At 47.9% G+C, this 15,104-nt stretch overlaps 1 protein-coding gene across 4 annotated transcripts in view; it reads left to right on the forward strand.

The window, feature by feature from the left end:
• LOC139567557 (inactive rhomboid protein 2-like) overlaps window positions 1-15,104 on the forward strand; it is a 43,917-nt gene that overhangs the window by 17,359 nt on the left and 11,454 nt on the right. For 3 of the 4 annotated variants that reach the window (XM_071388907.1, XM_071388908.1, XM_071388905.1), the window contains 11 exons: window positions 1,121-1,266; window positions 1,966-2,170; window positions 4,799-4,993; window positions 5,266-5,394; window positions 10,719-10,819; window positions 11,131-11,343; window positions 11,550-11,661; window positions 11,838-11,912; window positions 13,967-14,128; window positions 14,613-14,698; window positions 14,853-14,916. In XM_071388907.1, the coding sequence (XP_071245008.1) occupies window positions 1,121-1,266; window positions 1,966-2,170; window positions 4,799-4,993; window positions 5,266-5,394; window positions 10,719-10,819; window positions 11,131-11,343; window positions 11,550-11,661; window positions 11,838-11,912; window positions 13,967-14,128; window positions 14,613-14,698; window positions 14,853-14,916 (1,488 nt within the window). The remainder of the gene's footprint in view (window positions 1-1,120; window positions 1,267-1,965; window positions 2,171-4,798; window positions 4,994-5,265; window positions 5,395-10,718; window positions 10,820-11,130; window positions 11,344-11,549; window positions 11,662-11,837; window positions 11,913-13,966; window positions 14,129-14,612; window positions 14,699-14,852; window positions 14,917-15,104) is intronic. The other variant, XM_071388906.1, reaches the window with a different exon arrangement.

Genomic DNA, 15,104 nt, shown 5'->3' on the forward strand with positions numbered 1-15,104 from the left:
ATAGGGCCAGGGTTTTTTCTGAACTGGACAAAATTGAACTGGACAAAATTGCCCCCAAAATTCAAACAGCAATTTGAAAGCGAATCTGGTCTAATGTAGTCACATTAGCTAGTTTTTGGGTACATGTATCCATTTTCCTGGTTAACTCACATCTCCTCACTGTCTCTGTCTGGCTGGACTGGCGCACCCCAGGGGACTCCTTCAGATTAAGTGGTTATTTTGCCCAAAATGATCTGCTCCATCACGCATGAAGAACTCCCTGCACCATTACTTGTCAAAAGTCATCAGTGTTAGGAGTCTGCCTGCGGAGAGGGTGTGTAGGAAAGGGATGGGGGAGGGTGTGTGCGGGGGACGGTGGGTGGGAGAGTGTAAGGGAGAGTGCATGTGTGAGAACACAAGTGTGTGTGTGAGCACTGTCACTACACAGGGGGTTTCCCCAACAAAGAGCCTCTGGTGGCAGGCTGGCTAGCTAAGCACACCCCCTGCTGGCTGACACACAGGCAGCTCACATGTCTCTCACAATACTCCGTTGACTCCACAGTGACTCCACAAGTCGTTAGCCAAGTCGCCGCTAAAGACATGAATGGGCTTTGAAAGAACATGCAATACAAAATGAAATAACATTACAATGGAAAAATATTAAGCTTGAGGATGTTCTGATGTTTCCCTAGTATCACTCGTATGTTTGTAAAAAATGATTTATGCATTTTGCTGCAGTCTCAGAAAAAGAACTCCGTACTTTGCCATTCTTACACTTCTGTTCCGGAGTAAGGTGATTGATCTGAGCTAAACCGGATAGTTGTAATCACTACAGGCAATGGAACGCTGTTGACTGAATCATAACAAAAGAATCATGCACTTAACACACATTTCCATCCAAATGTTCCATTGACGACAATGCACGATTTACACGATCTTCAAATTATTCACACACCACAAGTGAAGATTTCGCCCAGTAGCATACCAGTGATCGCGTGAATTCCATTTATATTCAGCCAATCCATTTCAAGTGCCCTTTACTTCCACGGCCTGCGGTATACTGACTCTCTGAGCTAGGATAATACTCAGTAAGCCTACCTGTATACTGACCCTCTGCTCTTTCCCCTGTCCCTCTGTCCAGCCCCTGCGTTCGTCCCTGAAGAAGAGTGAGAGCCAGCAGCAGGCCAGTCCTCTGTCTGACAGTGGTGCTGATGGTGGTGGTCACTCTGTTGGGGACAGGAGGGCAGCCTTCCACAGACAGACCTCCCTGTCTCAGAGCATACGCAGGTAAGTGGGGGTGGAGAGAGAGGGAAGAGAGAGAGAGGGAAGAAGAAGAGGGAGGAAGAAACTAATGGAGAGCAGAAGAAAAAGCTGAAAGGGGTTATAGGAGGATTTCAGGGGCAGTGAGGGTGAGAGAGGAGGAAGATGACGAGTGCAAACAGAAATAGAGAATGAGAAGATGTGATGGGGTTGGGGGGGTGGAAAGAGGCTGTAGATTAACAGATGGCGGCAGAGAGAGAAACGGAAGAGAGAGAGAAAAGACAGTGGGAGAATCTCAATTGCGTACTCCTCGCATCCTCTCCTCCTTCTCAAACCCCATTGGAGAAGAAGTTCAGAGGGGAGGGAATGCTGGCTTTCTCATCCAGTGGGATTTGAGACGTTTTTTTGGGGAGGGGGCATGTAGTGGGGGATTTCCTTTTTTGACTGTTTGGAATGTTGGATGTAATCAAGTTGTATTCTCTCCTCCCTCCCTCTCTCTTTTACACCTCACTGTCTCTCCCTCTTTCTTCTGTATTCCTCCCACCAACTTTCCTTTCCCTCCCTCCCTCCCTCCCTCCCTCCCTCCCTCCCTCCCTCCCTCCCTCCCTCCCTCCCTCCCTCCCTCCCTTCTCTCCTCTTTCCTTCTTCTCTCTCTTCCCCTGTCCCTCCCTCCCTCCCCTTTCCTTCTTCTCTCTCTTCCCCTGTCTCTCCCTCCCCCTCCTCCAGGAGTACAGCCCAAGTTACAGCCCAAGCAGCAGGTTGGTTCGGGGTGGGTGAGGACTGTGAGACCAAGCAGCAGCTATGGCAGAGGAAGAGCCTGCGCCACTGCAGCCAGCGCTACGGCAAGCTCAAGGCCCAGTACAGAGAGCCAGAGCTCCCCATCAGCATGGACCAGGGCCTGGACTCACCCGCCGCAAACAAGATGCCCAAGGTAGGCTCTTAGCCCCTAGGTCTGACAGAACTGGGTAGGTACAGTGCATTCGGGAAGTATTCAGACCCCTTGACTTTTTCCACATTTTGGTACGTTAGAGCCTTATTCTCAAATGGATTCAATTGAGGTTTTTAGACATTTAAACATAAACATAAACATTAAACATAAAAAAAATTTGAAATATCACTTTTACATAAGTATTCAGACCCTTTACTCAGTACTTTGTTGAAGCACCTTTGGCAGCGATTACAGCCTGGAGTCTTCTTGGGTATGACACTACAAGCTTGGAACACCAGTATTTGGGGAGTTTCTTTCATTCTTCTCTGCAGATCCTCTCAAGCTCTGTCAGGTTGGATGGGGAGTGTCGCTGCACAGCTATTTCCAGAGATGTCCAATTGCGTTCAAGTCCAGGCTCTGGCCCGGCCACTTAAGGACATTCAGAGACTTGTCCCGAAGCCACTCCTGCGTTGTCTTGGCTGTGTGCTTAGGGTCGTTGTCCTGTTGGAAGGTGAACCTTCGCCCCAGTCTGAGGTCCTGAACGCTCTGGAGCAGGTTTTCATCAAGGATCTCTCTGTACTTTGTGCCGTTCATCTTTCCCTCGATCCTGACTAATCTCCCAGCCCCTGCCGCTGAAAAACATCCCCACAGCATGGTGCTAGGTTTCATCCAGAGTTGACGCTTGGCATTCAGGCCAATGAGTTCAGTCTTGGTTTCATCAGACCAGAGAATCTTGTTTCTCATGGTCTGATCGTCTTTAGGTACCTTTTTGGCAAACTCCAAGTGAACTGTCGTGTGCCTTTTACTGAGGAGTGGCTTCTGTCTGGCCACTCTATCATAAAGGCCTGATTGGTGGAGAGCTGCACAGATAGTTGTCCTTCTGGAAGGTTCTCCCATCTCCACAGAGGAACTCTAGAGCTCTGTCAGTGACCATCAGGTTCTTGGTCACCTCCCTGACCAAGGCCCTTCTCCTCTGATTGCTCAGTTTGGCCGGGCGGCCAGCTCTAGGAAGAGTCTTGGTGGTTCCAAACTTCTTCCATTTAAGAATGATGGAGGCCACTGCGTTCTTTGGGACCTTCAATATTGCAGAAATGTTGTGGTACCCTTCCCCAGATCTGTGCCTCAACACAATCCTGTCTCTGAGCTCTATGGACAATTCCTTTACGGACAATTCCAACCTCATGGCTTGGTTTTTGCTCTGACATGCATTGTCAACTGTGGGAACTTATATAGACGGGTGTGTGTATTTCCAAATCATGTCCTATCTATTAAATTAACCACAGGTGGACTTCAATCAAGTTGTAGAAGCATCTCAAGGATGATCAATGGAAACCGGATGCACCTGAGCTCAATATCGAAGTCTCATAGCAAATGGTCTGAATACTTATGTGAATAAGTTATTTCCTTTTTTTTTTTTTTTATATATATATACATTTGCAGAAATGTCTAAAAACCTGTTTTGACTTTGTCATTATGCTTTTTTGTGTGCAGATTGATTGGGGGGAAACTTTATTTAATCCATTTTAGAAGAAGGCTGTAACGAAAACGTCAACGGGTCTGAATACTTTCTGAATGCACCGTATTAGCAATAAAGTAAGTGGCAAGGAAAGGTACTACTATCCACATCTTTTGTGATCTACATGAAGTGCCCAGGGAGTGAGGGATAGGGGTTGTTTGTAGACGGGGACACTGTATTTGTTGCACAATCAAATCAACTTTACCTAACAAGACGCTATCATCAACAACCGTCATCACTTGTCTCGGTGTCAGACATCCGACTGGACTCCGGCTTTTGGACCTCTGCTCAGAATGGAGAGATCACAGAGAGCAGGTGGAGGAAGGGCGGCGGTAGTGCCGCTCAAGGGGAAGTGAAGTGCACCCTCTGCCTGCCATAAATAATGCAGAGCGGGGCACCGTGGTGACAGGAGGTTGGCTACGTCTGAGCCCCAGCTAGACGTATTGTTTCTGTTAGTCCCCACACACTCTGCTCTCCTCCTCTGACTCCAACACACCCGCTCCTGGGTGCTAATTCGTCTCCACGACTCTCTCTCTGTCTCTCTCCGTCTGTCTGTCACTCTCTGCCCCCTTATTTCTGTCTCTGTCTCTGTCTGTCTATTCCTCTCTCTCCCAATCTCTTTTTGTTCATCTTTCTCCTCTGCTCTCTGTCAACTCCTATGAAGCCTCGGGTAAGACTGCATAACAAGCTTCTACATTCTTTCTGACACACTCACGCTGACTGATACCTCGGGCACACAGACGTGCACACACACACAGACGTGCACACACACACACACACACACAGACGTGCGCACACACACACACAGACGTGCACACACACACACAGAACACTCCTAGTAGATGGATTAAAGGTGTGTGAATGTCACTGTGACATCAGTAACACTTTCATGTGGAGCCGTCAGTGTAATTCTGTGTCAACTCTTGTAGAGTGCAGCGTTTTCCTGATTTAGTTTCCTCCAGCGAGTTTAAATGTCACCTCTTCAGGATTTCAGCTTTACAATGCAGCTTCTTTTGTGATGTAGCTAATGATGTGACAGTTAATTATTTAGTTTGTTTCTGTTTAATCAGCGTGAACTTGCTCTGTCTGTCCGCCTCTCCCCCCCCCCCCCCCAGATTGTGGACCCCCTAGCGCGGGGGCGAGCGTTCCGCTGTCCGGATGAGACGGACCGACCTCCCCGTACCCCCCACACGAGACCCGTCACCCCGGGGTTCTCCTCCCAGCGCTCCGGGGGCTACGCCCACCTGCCCCGACGCAAGAGGGAGTCTGTCGCCCGCATGAGTATACGAGCAGCGTCCAACCTACTCAGGGTGAGCGGGTGCTGGGGAATGTTAGGGGAAACTAGACTACCTTTGAGTGTACATTCAAGAGTGTGTTGCTATTGAGCGAAATACAGATTAATATTTGATGGTTTTGTGTGTACGTGCCTGACATAAATATAGATTTTTCGCTTAAAAGACTGCTATGTTGATCTGTGTATGTTGTACTGTACTTCACAGTCATATTTGAGTTGAGTTGTTTCTCCCCACATGCTAGTATGCGATGTTGTCCCGCAAATGTCCTGGTTGTGTGTGTGGTTCAGGGTGGTTCAGGTCTAGTGGGCTCCCAGACAAGTCGTAGTTTCCGCCGGCGGAGCTTCGCCCGGCCCAGCTTGCTGGATGAGGATACTGTGGACTCAGCAGACACTCACGGGTCCGTCTTCTTCAGCAAGGTAATGATACTCCATCTACCTTTCTCTCTGTGTCCTTCCCTTGCTTTCTCTCTTTCTGTTTGTCTGTCTCTCTGTGTGCCTCAGTCGTCTCCCTTTCTCTCCCTCTCCTCTTTTGCTGCCTCCAACTGCATGTTTTTGTTTGGATTAGTTCTCTGTCTCTTCTATATGTCCCTCTCTGTCTCTTCTATATGTCTCTCTCTGGCTCTTCTATATGTCTCTCTCTGTCTCTTCTATATGTCTCTCTCTGGCTCTTCTATATGTCTCTCTCTGGCTCTTCTATATGTCTCTCTCTGGCTCTTCTATATGTCTCTCTCTGGCTCTTCTATATGTCTCTCTCTGTCTCTTCTATATGTCTCTCTCTGGCTCTTCTATATGTCTCTCTCTGGCCCTTCTATATGTCTCTCTCTGGCTCTTCTGTATGTCTCTCTCTGGCTCTTCTGTATGTCTCTCTGTGGCTCTTCTATATATATCTCTCTGGCTCTTCTACATGTCTCTCTCTGGCTCTTCTACATGTCTCTCTCTGTCTCTTCTATATGTCTCTCTCTGGCTCTTCTATATGTCTCTCTCTGGCTCTTCTATATGTCTCTCTCTGGCTCTTCTATATGTCTCTCTCTGGCTCTTCTGTATGTCTCTCTCTGGCTCTTCTGTATGTCTCTCTCTGGCTCTTTTATATGTCTCTGTCTCTATGTCTCTGTCTCTTCTATATGTCTCTCTCTGGCTCTTCTATATGTCTCTCTCTGGCTCTTCTATATGTCTCTCTCTGTCTCTATATGTCTCTGTCTCCTCTATATGTCTCTCTCTGTCTCCTCTATATGTCTCTCTGTCTCCTCTATATGTCTCTGTCTGTCTTTTCTAAACTCAGCAAAAAAAGAAACTGCCCTTTTTCAGGACCCTGTCATTCAAAGATAATTAATAAAAATCCAATAACTTCACAGATCTTTATTGTAAATGGTTTTAACACTGTTTCCCATGCTTGTTCAATGAACCATAAACAATTAATGAACATGCACCTGTGGAACGGTCGTTAAGACACTAACAGCTTACAGACGATAGGCAATTAAGGTCACAGTTATGAAAAGTTAGGACACTAAAGAGGCCTTTCTACTGACTCAGAAAACACCAAAAGAAAGATGTCCAGGGTCCCTGCTCATTTGTGTGAACGTGCCTTAGGCATGCTGCAAGGAGGCATAACGACTGCAGATGTGGCCAGGGCAATAAATTGCAATGTCTGTACTGTGAGATGCCTAAGACAGCGCTACAGGGAGAGAGGACGGACAGCTGATCGTCCTCTCAGTGGCAGACCACATGTAACAACACCTGCACAGGATCGGTACATCAGAACATCACACCTGCAGGACAGGTACAGGATGGCAACAACAACTGCCCGAGTTACACCAGGAACGCACAATCCCTCCATCAGTGCTCAGACTGTCCGCAATAGGCTGAGAGAGGCTGAACTGAGGGCTTGTAGGCTTGTTGTAAGGCAGTTCCTCACCAGACATCATCAGCAACAATGTCACCTATGGGCACAAACCTGGCTCATCCTGACATGACCCTCCAGCATGACAATGCCACCAGCCATACTGCTCGTTCTGTGCGTGATTTCCTGCAAGACAGGAATGTCAGTGTTCTACCATGGCCAGCGACGAGCCCGGATCTCAATCCCATTGAGCACGTCTGGGACCTGTTGGATCGGAGGGTGAGGGCTAAGGCCATTCCCCCCAGAAATGTCCGGGAACTTGCAGGTGCCTTGGTGGAATAGTGGGGTAACATCTCACAGCAAGAACTGGCAAATCTGGAGCAGTCCATGAGGAGGAGATGCACTGCAGTACTTAATGCAGCTGGTGGCCACACCAGATACTGACTGTTACTTTTCATTTTGACCCCCCCTTTGTTCAGGGACACATTATTCAATATCTGTTAGTCACATGTCTGTGGAACTTGTTCAGTTTATGTCTCAGTTGTTGAATCTGATGTTCATACAAATATGTACACATGTTAAGTTTGCTGAAAATCAACGCAGTTGACAGTGAGAGGACGTTTCTTTTTGTTGCTGAGTTTATATGTCTCTCTGTCTCTTCTATATGCCTCTCTCTGTCTCCTCTATATGTCTCTCTCTGTCTCTTCTATATGTATCTGTTTGTGCTCTGTGTTCCAGGTGAAAGCAGGCCGTCTTGGCTTAGCCACTGTGCTAGATTACACAGATGAGATAATTAACACAATGTCAAGTGGCTATTTTGGGTCTCCTCTCCTCTCAAATCAAATTGTATTAGTCACATGCTCCAAATACAACAGTGAAATGCTTACTTACGAGCCCCTAACCAACAATGCAGTTTAAAAAAATAAGGATAAGAATAAGAGATAAGAGGGCCTCCCGGGTGGCGCAGTGGTCTAGGGCACTGCGCCACCAGAGTCTCTGGGTTCGCGCCCAGGCTCTGTCGCAGCCGGCCGCGACCGGGAGGTCCGTGGGGCGACGCACAATTGGCATAGCGTCGTCCGGGTTAGGGAGGGTTTGGCCGGTAGGGATATCCTTGTCTCATCGCGCTCCAGCGACTCCTGTGGCGGGCCGGGCGCAGTGCGCGCTAACCAGGGGGCCAGGTACACGGTGTTTCCTCCGACACATTGGTGCGGCTGGCTTCCGGGTTGGAGGCACGCTGTGTTAAGAAGCAGTGCGGCTTGGTTGGGTTGTGCTTCGGAGGACGCATGGCTTTCGACCTTCGTCTCTCCCGAGCCCGTACGGGAGTTGTAGCGATGAGACAAGATAGTAATTACTAGCGATTGGATACCACGGAAATTGGGGAGAAAATGGGATAAAAAAATTTAAAAATAAAAAAAAAGAATAAGAGATAAAAGTAACAAGTATTTAAAGAGCTGCAGTAAAAAAAATAAAAAAAATATATATACAGGGGGTGCCGGTACAATGTGCGGGGCACCGGTTAGTTGAGGTAGTTTTTACATGTAGGTAGAGTTATTAAAGTGACTATGCATAGATGACAACAGAGAGTGGCAGTGGTGTGGAGGGGAGGGGAGGGGGCAATGCAAATAGTCTGGGTAGACATTTGACAAGATGTTCAGGAGTCTTATGGCTTGGGGGTAGAAGCTGCTTAGAAGCCTCTTGGACCTAGACTTAGCGCTCCGGTACCGCTTGCCGTACGGTAGCAGAGAGAACAGTCTGTGACTAGGGTGGCTGGAGTCTTTGACAATTTTTAGGGCCTTCCTCTGACACCGCCTGGTATAGAGGTCCTGGATGGCAGGAAGCCTGGCCCCAGTGATGTACTGGACCGTTCACACTAGTGTTGGAGTCGTGCCTGGCCGTGCAGTCATGAGTGAACACAGAGTACAGGAGAGGGCTGAGCACGCACCCCTGAGGGGCCCCTGTGTTGAGGATCAGTGTGGCGGATGTGTTATTACCTACCCTTACCACCTGGGGGCGGCCCGTCAGGAAGTCCAGGATCCAGTTGCAGAGGGAGGCGTTTAGGCCCAGGGTCCTTAGCTTATTGATGAGCTTTGAGGACACTATGGTGTTGAACGTTGAGCTGTAGTCAATGAATAGCATTCTCACATAGGTGTTCCTTTTGTTCAGGTGGGAAAGGGCAGTGTGGAGTGCAATAGAGATAGCATCATCTGTTGGGGCGGTATGCACATTGGAGTGGGTCTAGGGTTTCTGGGATGATGGTGTTGATGTGAGCCATGACCAGCCTTTCTAAGCTCTTCATGGCTACAGACATGAGTTTTACGAGTCGGTAGTCATTTAGGCAGATAACCTTAGGGTTCTTGGGCACAGGCACTATGGTGGTCTGCTTAAAACATGTTGGTATTACAGACTCAGACAGGGAGAGGTTGAAAATGTCAGCGAAGACACTAGCCAGTTGGTCAGCGCATGCTCTCAGTGCACGTCCTGGTAATCCGTATGGCCCTGCGGCGTTGTGTATGTTGACCTGTCTAAAGGTCTTACTCACATCGGCTGCGGAGAGTGTGCCTCACATCAACGTCTCTCTCCTCCAGCAGTCTGTATGTGCTTCCAGATGAATCACAGTCCAGCCCCCAAAGTAATGGACCGGCTGCTGGATGTACCTTTTGGAGTGAGAGAGATGGAGGGATGTAGTCTGGAGAGATGTATGGGCTGGTGAGGGCTATAAGGGTTGGGGAGAATAGTAGGTGTTACAGTTAGTGGAGGGATGAATAGTAGGTGTTGCAGTTAGTGGAGGGATGAATAGTACGCGTTGCAGTTAGTGGAGGGATGAATAGTAGGTGTTACAGTTAGTGGAGGGATGAATAGTAGGTGTTACAGTTAGTGGAGGGATGAATAGTAGGTGCTACAGTTAGTGGAGGGATGAATAGTAGGTGTTACAGTTAGTGGAGGGATGAATAGTAGGTGTTACAGTTAGTGGAGGGATGAATAGTAGGTGCTACAGTTAGTGAAGGGATGAATAGTAGGTGCGACAGTTAGTGGAGGGATGAATAGTAGGTGTTACAGTTAGTGGAGGGATGAATAGTAGGTGTTACAGTTAGTGGAGGGATGAATAGTAGGTGTTACAGTTAGTGGAGCGATGAATAGTAGATGTTACAGTTAGTGGAGGGATGAATAGTAGGTGTTACAGTTAGTGGAGGGATGAATAGTAGGTGTTACAGTTAGTGGAGGGATGAATAGTAGGTGTTACAGTTAGTGGAGGGATGAATAGTAGGTGTTACAGTTAGTGGAGGGATGAATAGTAGGTGTTACAGTTAGTGGAGGGATGAATAATAGGTGTTACAGTTAGTGGAGGGATGAATAGTAGGTGCTACAGTTAGTGGAGGGATGAATAGTAGGTGTTACAGTTAGTGGAGGGATGAATAGTAGGTGCTACAGTTAGTGGAGGGATGAATAGTAGGTGTTACAGTTAGTGGAGGGATGAATAGTAGGTGTTACAGTTAGTGGAGGGATGAAGGGTGAATAGAAGTTGTCTTGAGATTTTCTTGAATGTTAAGAAAGTACTTGGAAGTTCAGAAAGCCATATCCTGTGCTGTTGGAGTCAGACGTGTGATGGAGTATGTAGTGATGTATATGGACTGGTTGAGGGGGATGATGGTGTAGGGGAGGATAGTAGACGTGTGATGGAGTATGTAGTGATGTATATGGACTGGTTGAGGGGGATGATGGTGTAGGGGAGGATAGTAGACGTGTGATGGAGTATGTAGTGATGTATATGGACTGGTTGAGGGGGATGATGGTGTAGGGGAGGATAGTAGACGTGTGATGGAGTATGTAGTGATGTATATGGACTGGTTGAGTCCATATGTGGGTCTCTCAGTAACATTCTCCCCACGTCAACTCTCTGTCTCAGGTGGATGCCCATGATGAGTTGTACACCATGGCTGATGATGTGTTCGAGTCTCCCCCTATGTCAGCTTCCTATGGAGATCACCATGAGCCCTACCAGAGCCTGTAAGTAGCCTCCATTAGAGGGATGGGGAGAGTGATTAAAAGACATAGATTGATAAAGTCTCATTGGCTTCTACAGTTTTTGACTGTAAGTTTGTCTTTCTCTCCTCCCCTCTTTCAACCCTTCCCTTTGCCTCATGTTTCTGTCTCTGTTTCTCTCGCTCTCTGTTTCTCTCGCTCTCTGTATCTCTCTCTCTCTCTCTCTCTCTCTCTCTCTCTCTCTCTCTCTCTCTCTCTCTCTCTCTCTCTCGGTGTCTCTCTCTGTATGTCTGTCTGTCTCTTTCCCTGTGTCTCTCTTTCTGCCCCTCCCCCAGTAGGGATGTGTCTAAAGCCCCCACCATGCATATTGAGAAGGCCAGGTCACAGCAGCGGGGGCGTCGTATCGCCTCCCAGGTCAAGCACTTTGCCTTTGACAAGCCCAAGCGGCAGTACGGCATGGGCGTGGTGGGAAACTGGCTCAACCGTCACTACCGCCGCAGCATCAGCAGCCAGGTGCAGAAACAGCTGGACGACTTCAGCAGCCACAGGTGAGGAGGGAAAGGAAACACGCATATGAATACGTACAGTACTTTCACACACACAATCCACACCTAGTACTTCACATTTCGTGGGCATTCATTCGTCTGTGAGAACCACATACATGTGATTTTCGCTCTGCAGCGATATCGTTGTGTACATTTTCAAACGATCCAATCAAATAAGAAAAACAACCCTGCTGTGTCGTGTCCCTCAGACCGTACTTCACCTACTGGATCACCTTTGTCCACGTGGTCATCACCATCCTGGCCTGTGCTACCTATGGCTTTGCCCCTGTGGGGTTCGCCCAACACTCCACATCTGAACTGGTGAGGAGTCCCATAGGGCCTAGGCAACTGGACCCCCTAATAAGATACAAAATGGCTTCTGTAATCCAATGGTTTCTGTGGTGGCTCCTGGCATACCTCTTTTGATCCACAATGGCTACCTTAGTGATCTATTGCGCTGTTTCTCCTGACTGTGTTTTCTTGGTCTCCCTCCACAGGTGTTGAAGAACAAAGGCATCTATGAGAGCGTCAAGTTCATCCAGCAGGAGAACTTCTGGATCGGCCCCGGCTCTGTGAGTCACTGCTCTTCTATCGCACATGTCATACATACTGAATGTCTTTTTAGTCTTACAGGTGGGGCTGTATGATGGGCTACGTCTGCGGTGGTCTGTGGTGTTGGTGGGAGACGCACTTAGGTTTCAACAGGACACGCTAAAGAAGTTCTGGACTCACTCACTAGTTCTTATTAACTAGTTATTTACTCACTTACTATAGTGTACTTACTAGTGTGCCTTCTGACTGTATTAGTGTGCCTTCTGACTGTGCTAGTGTGCCTCCTGACTGTACTAGTGTGTCTTCTGACTGTACTAGTGTGCCTTCTGACTGTATTAGTGTGCCTTCTGACTGTGCTAGTGTGCCTCCTGACTGTACTAGTGTGTCTTCTGACTGTACTAGTGTGTCTTCTGACTGTACTAGTGTGTCTTCTGACTGTGCTAGTGTGCCTCCTGACTGTACTAGTGTGTCTTCTGACTGTGCTAGTGTGCCTCCTGACTGTGCTAGTGTACCTCCTGACTGTGCTAGTGTACCTCCTGACTGTGCTAGTGTGTCTTCTGACTGTGCTAGTGTGCCTCCTGACTGTGCTAGTGTACCTCCTGACTGTGCTAGTGTGCCTCCTGACTGTGCTAGTGTGCCTCCTGACTGTGCTAGTGTACCTCCTGACTGTGCTAGTGTACCTCCTGACTGTGCTAGTGTGCCTCCTGACTGTGCTAGTGTACCTTCTGACTGTGCTAGTGTGCCTCCTGACTGTACTAGTGTGCCTTCTGACTGTACTAGTGTGCCTTCTGACTGTACTAGTGTGCCTTCTGACTGTGCTAGTGTGCCTTCTGACTGTGCTAGTGTGCCTTCTGACTGTGCTAGTGTGCCTTCTGACTGTGCTAGTGTGCCTTCTGACTGTACTAGTGTGCCTTCTGACTGTACTAGTGTGCCTTCTGACTGTACTAGTGTGCCTTCTGACTGTACTAGTGTGCCTTCTGACTGTACTAGTGTGCCTTCTGACTGTGCTAGTGTGCCTTCTGACTGTGCTAGTGTGCCTTCTGACTGTGCTAGTGTGCCTTCTGACTGTGCTAGTGTGCCTCCTGACTGTGCTAGTGTGCCTCCTGACTGTGCTAGTGTGCCTCCTGACTGTGCTAGTGTGCCTTCTGACTGTACTAGTGTGCCTTCTGACTGTGCTAGTGTGCCTTCTGACTGTACTAGTGTGCCTTCTGACTGTGCTAGTGTGCCTTCTGACTGTACTAGTGTGCCTTCTGACTGTGCTAGTGTGCCTTCTGACTGTGCTAGTGTACCTCCTGACTGTGCTAGTGTGCCTTCTGACTGTGCTAGTGTGCCTTCTGACTGTATTGAAGTACTTTGATGGTTCCAAAGGACTTTCTGACTCATTCACACTTACTGACTTAATTTTGCCTTGAGAAACTTCACACTTGTCAGGTTCATATCCACTTGTAGAGTGATACAGAATGTTCATTTCAGAGAATGTGGTGGGCTGACAGTCAGTCACCCATGTTACAGTTTATGTATGTAGGGTGTCAAGTGAAAATGTGGGTGTGAAAAAGTGGGTGTTTTCTGATCAAGTGAGATGATGGCTCCACCACATCATCCCACATAGGCCACAGTATGAAGAGTGTAAAGGGTCCCACACGACTAGCCTAGTGGGTGGCTATAGCTCAAATAACTGTAGCTGGGGTTTTGGTGGATAACTAGCTTTGTCTGTTCTGTACTGTGATGCACTAGGTACTACCTTTTGTATGGTTGACTATCAAAATATGATCGCTTGACTACTTACAATACAGAAAAGAGGTCTAACGACCAGCTAAAACAAAGGCCAGGCCAGTAAGCCTAACTCTTCTTTGGCCCTGGTTCTGAGTTGCCCGGTTAGGTTAACTTTATTGGATTCCCAGGTAAGGTTAACTGTGCTGGGGTTGCCAGGTTAGGTTAACTGTGCTGGGGTTGCCAGGTTAGGTTAACTGTGCTGGGGTTGCCAGGTTAGGTTAACTATTTTTGGTAGCTATGTCAAATATGTGTCTGGTTGCTGGATTAACAATGTATTCCTGTATTCTGTTCCCCCTCACAGGATGACCTAATCCACCTTGGGGCCAAGTTCTCCCCGTGTATCCGCAAGGACAGCCAGATAGTCAGTCTCATCCAGAAAGCCAAGGACCAGGAGAGAGAGTCAGGCTGCTGTGTACAGAACGACAACTCGGGCTGTGTCCAGACCCTCAGCAACGACTGCTCGGTACGCAAACAGACACGTAGGCAGTACGCTCGCATGCATATGTATTATTGTAGGCCCACACAAATACTGTAGTAGACCCACACACATACACACAAACCACTATTGTACTCTCACTTGAGTTGAGTTTATTTATTTGAGTTGAGTTTATTTTATTTTATTTTTACAGAGACAGTGCACATTAATCAACGTTTCAGTAAAAGTGCTGGTTTTAGCCAGCCGGGCTAATTTTCAACCGCAGTCCCTGGGCAGGTTATTAAAAACAATTACAATATAGACAACCATTGAGCAGTGAGCACACGCACTTACACTCCCTCTTTCTCTCTCCCTCCCTCTGTCTCTCTCTGTCTCTCTCTCTCTGTCTGTCTCTCTCTCTCTGTGTCACACTCACACATATGTTCTCCTGCCACCGAGAGATGAATGCTTGTAAACTAGAAACAAGAGGATCAACTTGTGTCTGGCTGTGTTTATTCTGGTCTGTGTGTAGGAGTCATTGGCCACCTTCATGAAATGGAAGGATGAAGATGTGGACATTCTGAGGTCATCAGGCTCTGTGTGTCACCAGGACCCCAGGTACGGTCTTTGATACTGTTCTACTATAACGATTACAGTGGTAACACACACACACACACACACACACTGTCCTGACCTGACAAGGTAAAACTAACTCGAGGGTATCATAAAGTGTCTTCCTGCTATCTGTTTTCCTGATGCATGCTGGGAACAGGACCTGTGAAGAGCCCGCCTCAGCAGAGCCTCACGTCTGGCCCGATGACATCACACATTGGCCGGTGAGTGACAGGAGGATCATTCAGAGTTATGCTCCGTCTGACAGCCCTGCTAACATGTATTGCGTGAACAGACATCATTATACATTCCATTTCTACAGAATGCTGCACCTCACTGTACAGTATAAGCCCCTGGTATTAAAATACAGCAGTGGATGAGAGGTTACAGAACCATCGTAACCTCAGGTCTT

This window comes from Salvelinus alpinus, chromosome 2 (genome assembly GCF_045679555.1).
Source record: "Salvelinus alpinus chromosome 2, SLU_Salpinus.1, whole genome shotgun sequence".
NCBI classification, from domain to species: domain Eukaryota; kingdom Metazoa; phylum Chordata; class Actinopteri; order Salmoniformes; family Salmonidae; genus Salvelinus; species Salvelinus alpinus.